At 30.0% G+C, this 12,685-nt stretch overlaps 1 protein-coding gene across 1 annotated transcript; it reads left to right on the forward strand.

Annotated features, from left to right (window-relative positions):
• Nucleotides 1-7,240: 7,240 nt before the first annotated feature.
• LOC116017756 (pectin acetylesterase 8-like) lies at nucleotides 7,241-10,350 on the forward strand. Its single transcript, XM_031258419.1, has 13 exons — nucleotides 7,241-7,334; nucleotides 7,436-7,553; nucleotides 7,639-7,721; nucleotides 8,172-8,301; nucleotides 8,399-8,478; nucleotides 8,560-8,646; nucleotides 8,828-8,952; nucleotides 9,064-9,124; nucleotides 9,268-9,321; nucleotides 9,418-9,495; nucleotides 9,689-9,770; nucleotides 9,989-10,113; nucleotides 10,231-10,350. Exons 2-13 carry the CDS (start codon nucleotides 7,445-7,447, stop codon nucleotides 10,348-10,350), a joined length of 1,134 nt encoding a protein of 377 aa, XP_031114279.1. The 5' UTR covers nucleotides 7,241-7,334; nucleotides 7,436-7,444.
• The last annotated feature ends 2,335 nt before the right edge of the window (nucleotides 10,351-12,685 follow it).

The following is a 12,685-nucleotide window of genomic DNA, read 5'->3' on the forward strand; positions in this document are numbered from 1 at the left end:
CAGGACTTACGACCTTTTATTCTGCGATCTAGTTACGGAGTAACTAGATTTTATAATTATTAAAAACACTCAATAATTTCATAACTCCTTTCTCCTCTCAGCGAATAGACTTCGCTCTGCAGTATGAATTAATCATACAAAAACATCTCACTAATTCTCTCAGCGAATAGACTTCGCTCTGCAGTATGAATTAATCATACAAAGACATCTCACTATTCTCTCAGCGAATAGACTTCGCTCTGCAGTATGAATTAATCATACAAAGACATCTCACTATTCTCTCAGCGGATAGACTTCGCTCTGCAGTATGAATTAATCATACAAAGACATCTCACTATTCACATGACGACTCAAAATTATCATACTTGCTCAATTTTGTTTCCAACATCCACATATTGGTCAATGATTTTCCACCATGAAAATCCAAGTAACGAGAGTCACATTATTTCTTAAAACGCAATTTTTTCCTCAAGTTAAGAAATGTAATGCACAAAAATAATATTCGAGCTTTCAAAAATTTACCCGGTTGCCCGTAGGCCTTCCAAACATCATAACACTCGGGATTAAAAACATCGGGGGAAGGTTCGGTTAAAAACGAGTCGGAAACGAGTCGAAAACGAAATCGCGTCGCGAAAATTCGCGGTTATTCGCAGCAGCGGACGCGTGCGTCCGAGCTGCATCCGCTTGTTCGACAAATGACGCGTGTCCGTGCCCGCGTCCGGCCTCTCGGCCGTGACGCCGTAACTCTGGGCGTCGATGGACGCGCGTTGGACGCGCGTCCAAGGCCGCATCCATCCAAATTTTTGGTCAATAAATCTATGAAGTTACTGCCAGAGTCTATCCTGATTTCCTTTCACTATTTTCACAAGTATAATCCTATATGGGCATAAATACAACATATACATGCATAAATTAGCCCTATATGGGCATAAATACAACATATACATGCATAAATTAGCTCTATATGGGCATAAATACAACATATACATGCATAAATTAGCTATATATGGGCATAAATACAACATATACATGCATAAATTAGCTATGAACATGTATACAAAAATTACCAAAAATCCAAAGTGTGGTTTCTTGAGTCAACTAATAGATCCACAAACTTAACACATAATTTTCGCATAAAATTCCTAGTCACATAATTTACTAGCATTTGTTCACCTTCAAGTGACTAAACCAACTTAAGGGATTCCTTACCTCTTTGGAAGATCTTAAAAACCGTAAGAGTTGCTGGTTTCCTCCTTTGAGTCCTTCACCAAAGATCCTAGAAAAATCACCATAATAACAACATTTTCCTGCACCTTTAGTTTACACTTAAGTTCTATGAAGGATTTAACCAAACAAAGTCTAAAGTCTTACCTACACTTAGAACACTTGAGTTGAAGAAATGCTTGGGAGTTCTTGATCACAAGTGGAAGACTAAACTATTTTCTTTCTTCTCCTTCCTTATGCTATTTTCGAATTATGGAGTAGGAGAGAGAGGGGTGATGTTTAGTTTAGCTTGAAAATTAAGTAACAAGTGCAACATTCCCATACCTATTATGACATGCCATTGATGATCCAACCAAGTGGTGATTATGATTGCCACTTGTCATCTCCCTATGGTGGCTCCTTGAAGAACAACATTTATTTTTCCAGTTTGGGGTTAAATCAGATGAAAGTTCGGATGATTATAGCTTAACTCGGGAAAATTCTAACACCAAAATTATCCTAAAAATAATCCCGTCGATAATCACTAAAATTGAGAATTTTTCGGTATCTCGCGAAATATAGGCACAAGGTCCGTAACAATTTTACCCCTTACAGTCCGTTTAAATTTTCACTTGAACTAACTAGAAGTTCAGGCTTAATCGTATTATACTTAATAATCAAATCTCTAGGAAAATTCGAACTGTATATACATCCTTAAAAATTTTACGGTTCGTGACCGGTACGTAGATCGCAGCTTATTAATAACTAGTCTAAAAAAAAATTCTTTCGAACACCGAGAGACCTTCTCATAAATGTCATAGCTTAAAAATATATATATATTCTCGAACCTTAACTTTGTCGGGAAAACCGACGGGTTACAGGTTAGATCTTAGTCTTCATGCGCACATAAAGATGTAATCTACATTTTCCATCATCCTGGACTTTTTTCTCATTCATGTTTCTGCTTTCAATCGTAACATCAATTCAGGCAATGAACCACTACACTAAGCACAAAACAAAGTTAAGTAATTCTTTGATACAGTGATTCATTGATTAATTTGTGAAATTGAAATAAAAATTATGAATAATTAATTCATTGTTACGGAACTCTACTTGTGTTTGTAGGTGTGCCCATATATCCTTAAGTACCATGAGAATAATTGTACGAAGATAGAGCATGTCTTATTCCATTAATTAACGTCTATCAATTGAAAATAATATCCGGTACAAATTTTTAGAAATGAAAAATAAATTGAAAAGCAATAATGTGCTTATTGTGTTCATCAATAATTTTCTGAAAGTTATATAGTATATTAGTAGTAGATAAATGTTCGTAGAGGAGGTTGAGTTCAAAGTATAAATGATGGTTTATAGAGAGTAGTTGAGATATTTTAATACATGTCATGTCATATTCAAAAGTTCAATTAAAAAAAAACATCTCATCTATAACAAATTTTCAATAAAAAAATCAAACAACTCATATGGTGTAAAACTAATCCACTCTAGTTGCTTTCAACAATTATAGCTATTTCTTTATTTTATGTTACGTTGAACATGTGCTCTGTTTCAAAATCAATTATAATCTACTACCAGTCAACAATCCTAGCTATTTCTTTATTCCTTTTGTGTTAAGTGTTTTTCATTCATATTCAATATTAATTACTTTGTTTTGTGGGGGATTACAAAATCCTAAGACATGTTATTTTTATTTTTTTAATTTTGATTTATTACAATGAAATATGGTGACTTTATCATTAGAGTTCATGTTTTGAAATGTAAATTTTTCATCCATATTTAATCGACCAACTATTAAAAATATAAAAAAAAATATAATTGAGTTGAAAATTATGAATGCGCTTGTAAATACTCATCATGTGATTCATGATATAGTTTAGTAAAGCTGAAAACTGAAGTTATAAAGAGAAAAAATTATCTGAAAGCTATATTAATGATGTAAAGATTAATTCATAAATTTTTATATAAATCTTAGTACTATGTAAACCAAAGAAAATTAAATGGGCTTGTCTCTCTGAATCACTTTAATACAGATGGATTGAAATGAAGCGGAGTTGGTAAACATAATTTAATGTGAAATTGAATATTGGTATTTGGTAGTATCATATTAGCAACTTGGCCTGGTAAGTCGTCAGACAGACAGGATGTGAATATGGGAATGAAATTGATCGAAGTCAAACTAGGTATGGTATGGGTGTACCACCAAATGAAAGCTTAGCAAAAAGTTGAATCCATGCAAAGACAGCCCATGCATATAAATGACTGAAATTAATGTCAAAACTTTATCGCGATTCATTAATTGTAAGAAATAATTGACCTTTTTCTTTCAAAACTTTTAAATTTTTGCTATTAATTATTACACTCATGTTATTCAATATTAAAGTGATGTGGTTCAGACGTATAGTATATTCTAATTTCAAACAATAACATTCATATAAATTATCTAAAATTTGATTATTAGGGTCACACTTGTGTAAGACCGTCTCACGGATCCTTATTCGTGAGACGGATTGGGTCGCATCGAAGCAAGTCATACTTATATGATCAAATGTCATACTTATATATGCTCAAATATAATACTAATAAGGAATACAACTTTTGTTACTTATAAGAGTAAATATAAAAGTATTGTATTTTCCCTTAAAAGTATTACATTTACTCTTATAAGTAACAAAAATTTTATTCCTTATTAGTATTACATTTGAGCATATAAGTATGACATTTGTGCGTATAAGTATTACATTTCAATCTTGACCTGACCCGTCTCAAAGTGAGACGGTCTCACACAAATTTTTGTCATTTATTAATAATCAATGCTAAGGCCACTTTTGCGTTAAAAGCATTACTAATTAAAAAGTTGCAAAGTTGAGTAGGAGTCAAATGATTTAAGTATACTTTAAATATACCTTGACGTACCTAACATATATAGTTTACAAATAATTTTTCTTGTTATACGAAATAATACCCATCATCATCATCACAGGGGCTGTATCAGTCCACTAAGGGAAGATCAATAACATGTAAACCAACCGGATTAGGGTGTGTTTCGCACATGAGAATTAGAATTGGAATACGAATCAAATACTTGGTAATGATATGAGTTTTGGTGAAAATATTTTGCATGTTTAGTAGTAAGGTGAATTGGAATGATTACCAATGTTAATGTTTGGTTATGTATGACCCTATAATGAGAATAAATGTTTTAAAAATACAAAAACAAAAAATCAAAGCAATTGATCATATAATGACATTCAAAGTATCAATATAAACAAAAAAAAAATCAAAATCAAAATCTAAAAGCACTAATCTAAACTTAATTACAAATCATGTTACCAATAAAATGTAATGGCACCTTTTTTAATTGGCAAAAACTTGTATGAGACAGTCTTACCGTGAGACGGGTCGAGTCAAGATGAAAATGTAATACTTATACGCACAAGTGTCATACTTATATGTGCAAATTTAATATTAATCAGAAATAAAATTTTTGTTACTTATAAGGGTAAGTGTAATACTTTTATGGGAAAATACAATACTTTTACATTTCGATTTAAAAGTATTACATTTTTCTTCAAAGTATTATATTTCCCGTTATAAGTAAGGCAAAAACTTATGTGAGACCGTCACATCGTGAGACGGGTCGGGTCAAGATGAAAATGTAATACTTATACACACAAATGTCATACTTATATGTTCAAATGTAATACTAATCTGGAATAAAATTTTTGTTACTTATAAGGATAAATGTAATACTTTTAAGGAAAAATGCAATACTTTTACATTTTGATTTATAAGTAATTAAGTATTACATTTTTTTCTCAAAATATTATATTTTCGCTTATAAGTAAGAGGCACTTGTCAACATTACTTATTATGAAAAATGTAATACTTTTGATGGAAAATATAATACTTTTACATCAAAATTCAAAAATATTACATTTTTCCTCAAAAGTATTACATTTTCTCTTATTAGTAACAAAAATTGTATTCCTAATTAGCAGGGCCGGTCCTGAGCACGGGCGGAATGGGCGACCGCCCAGGGCCCCATGATAGAAGGGGCCATCCATATATATATATGTATATGTATACATATATCTATTATAGTGTTATAATTATATTAAAAAATAAAAAATTAGTGTCATAATTATATTAGAAAATAAAAAATTAGTGTTATATATATACGTATATGTATATATATATCTATTATAGTGTTATAATTAGTGTTATAATTATATTAAAAAATAAAAAATTAGTGTTATAATTATATTAGAAAATAAAAAATTAGTGTTATAATTATATTAGAAAACAAAAAATTAAGAATAGATGGGATTGCAGGAAGCTGAGAATCAACGCTTAATTAACGTCATAAAAACCTTTAAGGAATTTATCAATACAAGGGCCCTTCTTAGACACCTATATCTTTTATCTATTAGAATCGATACCCTAACCAACTAACCCATTCGTCTTCTTCAATAATTTTTTTTCCAATTCGATTAATCAATGATTGTTCATTTGTTTGCTAGTTTGGGCCCCATTGTACGTTGTAACTTGTAAATTTTCTTCTATTTGTAATTTGTTCTGTCTTTATTTTCTATGCAACACTGCACACATGCAACACAACACACCTATAGGGCATTAGGGATTTAGGGCTATAAATCTATAAGTAATGCTTATTTGGATAATGAATTTTACGATTTCTGTAATTCTAGAATATATATATATATATATATATATATATATATATATATATATATAATTTTTGAATTATAATGACCCTGAGTTATTGAGTTCTGTCTCATCCATTATATTTACATGGATAGAAAGTGAAAGAAGAAATAAACAAAAAAATCGTAGTTATGGAGCTGTTTTAAAATTGTTTTATATAAAGTTACCTAAAACGCATTTAATTGATGGTGAAAAAAGAAAAAAAAAAAAAAGTAGAGCAACCGAGCAGCTAATAGAATCACAAAGATGAGTTATAAATAAAATTTTCATAAAATCAGAATCATTTAATGAAAATTTGAAACAATCTAAAGAAAATTTAAATGACCAAGGCCATGTTAATGACGATTTTATGTATTGAGAAGGATATGCTAGAGAATGTTAATCTTGATGCAATTATCGATGATTTTGCTATAGTATTTCATGTTATTTGATATTATTATTTTTTTTAGTATTATTATATTTTAAATTTTAGTTTTTCATATAAGGGGCCCATTTTTTAAATTTCGCCCAGGGTCTCTAAAATGTTTGGACCGGCCCTGCTAATTAGTATTACATTTGAGTATATAAGTATGACATTTGTATTTCACTCGATCCGACCCATCTCACGAATAAGGATCCGTAAGATGATCTCACACAAGTATGACCCTATAAGTAATGGGCACTTGTCAACATTACTTATTATGAAAAATATAATACTTTTTCTCTTATAAGTAACAAAAATTGTATTCCTAATTAGTATTATATTTGAGCATATAAGCATTACATTTGCATATATAAGTATGACATTTGCATGTTGTTTAATTTCGACCCGACCCGACCGTATCACGAATAAGGATCCGTGAGAAGATCTCACACAAGCATGACCCTTTTTAATTAGGATATGAGTTTTTAATTGAAGTGGTAATCAAATCCCATAGTTGTATTTTAAAAAGTTGTCAAACAAACATTAACTATGATCTTGATTCAATAACATATAAATCAAATTATCAATTTTCAAAATGAATACGTTCTCATCCAATCCGTACATGCATGATAATATAACTTATTATTAACATAGTTTCAAAAACGACTTATTATTAACATAATAATAATAATAATAATAATAATAATAATAATAATAATATTATTATTATTATTATTATTATTATTATTCCAAGTAAAAGTATAAATAAATTATTATTACTATTATTATTATTATTATTATTATTTCTTGATTTTATGTCTGTCAAACTCAACCATTAATTCCCTTCTTATTTAAGATGGAGTTCAGACTCATCACTCCATTCCCATATCAGAGTTCATACTCCAGCATCGAATCTCCCATCTGACTCACAGCCAGCCAGCGCACTCCTCGCTTGTTTCGGTTAGATCAATAGAAATTGCAAATTAAAGTATTCCATTTTATCTTCAATTCTTTATTTGAAACCTCAAACTTAGATTTCAACTTTAATTTTAATTATTATTTTGCTACTGCCTCTAATGTACTGTATAGATTGATCAGATGGCAACAATAGCTGCAGTAATTTTACTGCTTGGCTTCATCCTCACTCCTCTTCAGGCTAATAATGTTTCTATCTCATGGGTTCAAAACGCCACCGACAAAGGCGCAGGTAGATAGCTAGCTTTCTAGGTTTTATATATATACACATAGAAGATCTTATTAACTCTTTAATTTGTGAATATTTTTGTACGTAGTTTGTTTAGATGGATCTCCATCTGCATATTATTTTGACAAAGGCCAAGGGGAGGGAGCCAATAACTGGCTCATTTACTTAGAAGTATGTCATTCAATTCTTTATTTTTTCTTAAAATTCTTCACTGTTATGATGATATATCAAACTGCCCTAATTTGGTTCCAAATCCCATAATTTTTGTTCTAAGCTTATGATATATGAGATTAGATCAGTTGTCATTGCTCATATGTACTACATTTTTTTTTTCACTAAATTGATGTATAAATTAAAACTGAGTTTGTTTTGTTACAAATCCCAGAATTTGTGTTCTATGTTATGCCTTGTACCCTATTGGGTTTCTGGGTGGCATTAAATTCTGTTCTTGTTATACGTCAGCTCTGTCCAAATTTCTTGTTATACCATACATAAGCTTTGATATTTTTTCAGCTGCAAAATATATTATAATAATGATAACAATAATAATAAATTTGTGTCAGGAAAATTTATAATATTTAACGTACGTATTTCTTTTTCTCATAATCATTTGATTTAAAGGGGGGAGGTTGGTGCGTTAATCAAACAGACTGCCTAGTGCGCACTACATATAGTCGAGGTTCTTCCAAGCATATGCAACAATCTATCGACTTTATAGATTTTCTTTCAAACAATTTCACAAAAAATCCAGGTAAAACAACATACATTTATTTATTTATTTATTTATTTATTTATTTATTTATTTATTGTTATACTTTAATTTAATATTTAAATTTTGTTATATATAGAATTCTACAACTGGAATAGAGTCTATGTTCCATACTGTGATGGATCGTCGTTTACGGGTGATATTGAAGCACCTGACACGGTAAGTATTATAAAATTGAATTTTAAATATTTTAATTCTAAATATACTAAATAAGTTAATTCTTGTTTTTTTTTTTTAAAGGTGACCAATGTGACATACAGAGGTGCTAGAATTTTTAAAGCCACGATGGACGATCTATTGTCTATGGGAATGAATTGTGCCGAAAATGTATGATAATCTTTAGTTATATAGTTGATTGAAGATATTTAGATTGAATTTGTTATTTGAAACAAAATATTTATGCCATGGGACAACTCTAAGGTTCTGAGTTTTTTCTTCTTTTTTTTTTCTTTTTCCTTTTGGGAGAAAATACAACATTGTAAATAATTTGTTATTAAATTTATTGTAGGCACTTCTTACTGGTTCTTCAGCGGGGGGATTGGCAACAATGATACATTGTGATCGATTTCGAGAACTCCTCCCACTATTTGCTAGAGTAAAATGTCTCCCAATCGCAGCGTATTTTGTGCACGAGTAAGCTTAATTTTATATATAATAGTCAATTTCAACTTGATTTACAAAAAAAAAAATTAAATTATTTTTAAAATGGAATGAACAACTATAACATGTCTAATCTTTTATTAGGGAAAACCTATTGGGGAGCAAACAATTTGAGCCGGCATTTGATGCATTGATTGATTTACATGTAATTTCAATTTCCTTAGTTTATAAATGTTTTATTATATTAGTTTTTTAAAAACTAATTTCTCAAATATAAACTTTAATACAAATTTATTTACTTTAGAACTTACTATGAGTGTTTTTTTAAAAAAAAAAAAATTATTACAGGGATCAGCCGGAGTGCTACCTCCACTGTGCACTTCAATAATGAGGCCGAGTCTTGTAAGTTAATTAAACCAATTTTTTGCTACTAAATTGTTTGTGGCATAATATATATTTCATTTTTTGCTACTAAATAATTGTTTTCGATCCACACAGTGCTTGTTCCCGCAATATCTATTGTTGTTTGTGAAGACACCCGTTTTCATAGCTATGTCAGCATTTGACCAAATCCAGGTTATTTGGACTCTTTGTTAATTTTGGTGATTTTAATTCAATGTTCCAATCAATTTAGTTTAAATATTTATAAGTTAGCTGCATGACTTCAAATGCTAATTTCTTATTCCATCATATATGAACCTATTAGTTGTCCCAATGTTGAGACAAATTAAATATATAATTTTATTTTCAATGTTTCTTTATATTTTAGATAAGGATGAACTTGTTTCGTGAAGACGAAGTGTGCTTAGTAAGCCACAATTGCACCGATGATCGGAAGGTGGCAATGCAAGGTTAGTATTATATTATAAGTTCATTTTTTTTTTTTTATAAAAATTATTAGATTATTTCCATTCTATATATTGGAATTGAATGAAGTCATCAATTTAATGTGAAAATATAATATAGTTTCAAGCTACATCTTAAAAAATATGTTACTGCTCATAAGGCCGGAATGGATGATAATATATAAAATAATTAATAAATATTTGATTATTTATTTATTTTTCAGAATTGAGATGGGATGTATTAGCTGCACTGCCAAAAGCTCTTCCATTATTTAGGGGGATGTGGATTACTAACTGTATTGCTCATCATTTGATTTACTTTTCAACGCTAAAAATCATAGGGAACAAGGTAATTAAGAGTGCGATATTTTGTTGTTTACTTAATATATATATATATATTTATATATATATATATATATATATATATATTTCTTTTTTGTGACAAATTTTAGTGTTATTTTTACAGACCTATGCTGAGGTATTTCACGATTGGTATTTCGATTACAATTACTTGCAAGTGATTGATACAACTTTAGAGCCAAGAGATTGCTCTGAATATGGCATATATCCTCAAGCATTGAATTGATACATGCAGAATTGATGTGATAAAGTTAGATGTTGGCAGGCTTGGATTGTTGAAAATTTGTTAGCTATGTGGTCGGCTTGAATTGTTGTATTTAAATTGATACATGCAGAAGTTTTATATAATTAATCGTTTAATTAATATGATCAATCATTAAATAGTTTGAGTTTTGATTACCGAGTAATTTGACATAAACAGCAATAGTTATACTATGGACTCGGGTCCAGTATGCAAAGTAGGCCCGTGTCCCATTTACATATACTTAATGTTCACAATTTAAATTGCTAACATTCAATTATGAACATTATATTTAGTACGTAAATTGTGTACTGAGTCTACCTTGCAAAGAGGACCTAGGTTCACAGAATAATTTGCCTCAAAATTTGAGCTCAAAATAGTACATAGTTTTAACTTACCTAATATAATTGAATCAACTTATTTGAATTTTTTTAGTCAATTAATTTAAATTATGCACTCCAAATTCTGTTTATTATTCACGTACGCTATGGGGTGAATGAACAAAATAAGTAATATCTATCATATATAAAATTACATTCTTTAAATTTACATTGAAATTATATTATATATCACAGGGAATATGGTAAATGAACAAAAGCAACAATGCTATATTCAATGCAGTTCGTAAATAACACAACACATAATTAAATGCATAAACACTCCACATGGATTAAGGTCCAAGATTAAAATTAATATAATTAGTGAATTTAATTTGTTAATGACAAGCCTATGGTTTGGAGAAAGACTACTTAAATTATTAATTTATCCTTTGATAAAAAAATCGGACCACAAGAGGAAACTACTACAAGTAATGGAAATGAAAGAAGAGATCTCGATAACTGTGATACCTCGGGACATGGTGTTCTTCGATGCATAGAGCAAGTGCTTAAATGACAAAGTCCAAAAGATGATTTCTTTGAACTTCAAATTTAATGTTCATGACTGCAACTTTATTTCCTTTTATAAACAAACTAAACTAAACAAATATATATATATATATATATATATATATATATAGAAATGGGTTCCTATGATTGGCTACCTCAGGTGCGATTGTGTGGTTAAATTTGAGCCATTAATCTTACCTAAATCAACGTAGAGGATTAACAATGATTAAAAAAATGCACAGTAGCAATTTGATCTTTTTTGCATCTATGTCAAATTTAAGGTGCGTGATATTCCTTCTTAAGGTGCGTGGATTTGTGCTTAAGGACGGTGAGCGATTTTTGTACTATGTGGCTTAAGCTGCGTCAGGTGTTGTGGTGTTGAAAACTTAAGTGCGTCGATCTAAAACTTTAGGTGCGTGGTTTTCCTTCTTAAGGTGCGTGATTTGTGTACTTAAGGTGCGTTAGCCTAGTGCTTTAGGTTTGTGGTTTTTCCTTCTGAAGTGCGTAATTTGTATGCTTAAGGTGCGTCAGTTGTTGAAACTTAATGTGCGGCATTTTAAAATTTTAGGTGCATGGTTTGTCTTCTTAAGGTGTTTTGTTTGTGTGTTTAAGGTGCACGGTTTGTGTACTTAAGTGCTCCATTTTAAAACTTTAGGTGTGTGGTTTGTGCTCTTAAGGTTCTTTGCTTTAGTGCTTAAAATGCGTGATTTGTGTATTTAAAGTGCGTCATTTTAATGCTAAAGGTAGTTTTTTTTTAGATAATTGTACAAGAAGATATACCCGCACCTAAACCCTCACACGCACGCACGCACGCACATATAGGGGTTTAGATAAGATAAAGGTATTACCATAAAATGTAAGGATTAATCATAGCAAGCCATCACGTTTCATTAGATTTTGGGTGTTTTAGTTAAAAAGAAGTATAGAGTAAATTTTACAATTATTACAATTATTAATCATCTACCCAACATCACGCTATTGTAGGACACAATAAAGTTAATAGCATTAAACTAGAATTTAAATCTGATTTAAAATAAGATTGTATCCCCACAACTGGCCATTTAATTCGAAAAGACACCCGCGGTTATGTAGTTAATTCTCGAAAAGTAAATTGAAATTAATTAGAATTAATTTCTAAACTGATCATATGTTAGACACTTATTTCATATTATTTTTAATGATTGAATATGTTATTATAATTGAAGAATATGTTCCATTCATCTTAAATTCTCAACTAAAAGTCTAAGGCAACACGTGGACCATAATATCTTTTTATTGGGTGAGGTAGTGATTCGAACCCATAACCTTTCGTATTGGATTTTGAACCCATCCTTCGGCATGGGGTTGGTTCTGATTCCAAATTGAAGCATGTGTGCTTAATTGCAATTAAAAGTATAAGTTGATAGTTGGATTGCACATTTATGTGTATATAT

Source organism: Ipomoea triloba, chromosome 1 (genome assembly GCF_003576645.1).
Source record: "Ipomoea triloba cultivar NCNSP0323 chromosome 1, ASM357664v1".
Classification (NCBI taxonomy): domain Eukaryota; kingdom Viridiplantae; phylum Streptophyta; class Magnoliopsida; order Solanales; family Convolvulaceae; genus Ipomoea; species Ipomoea triloba.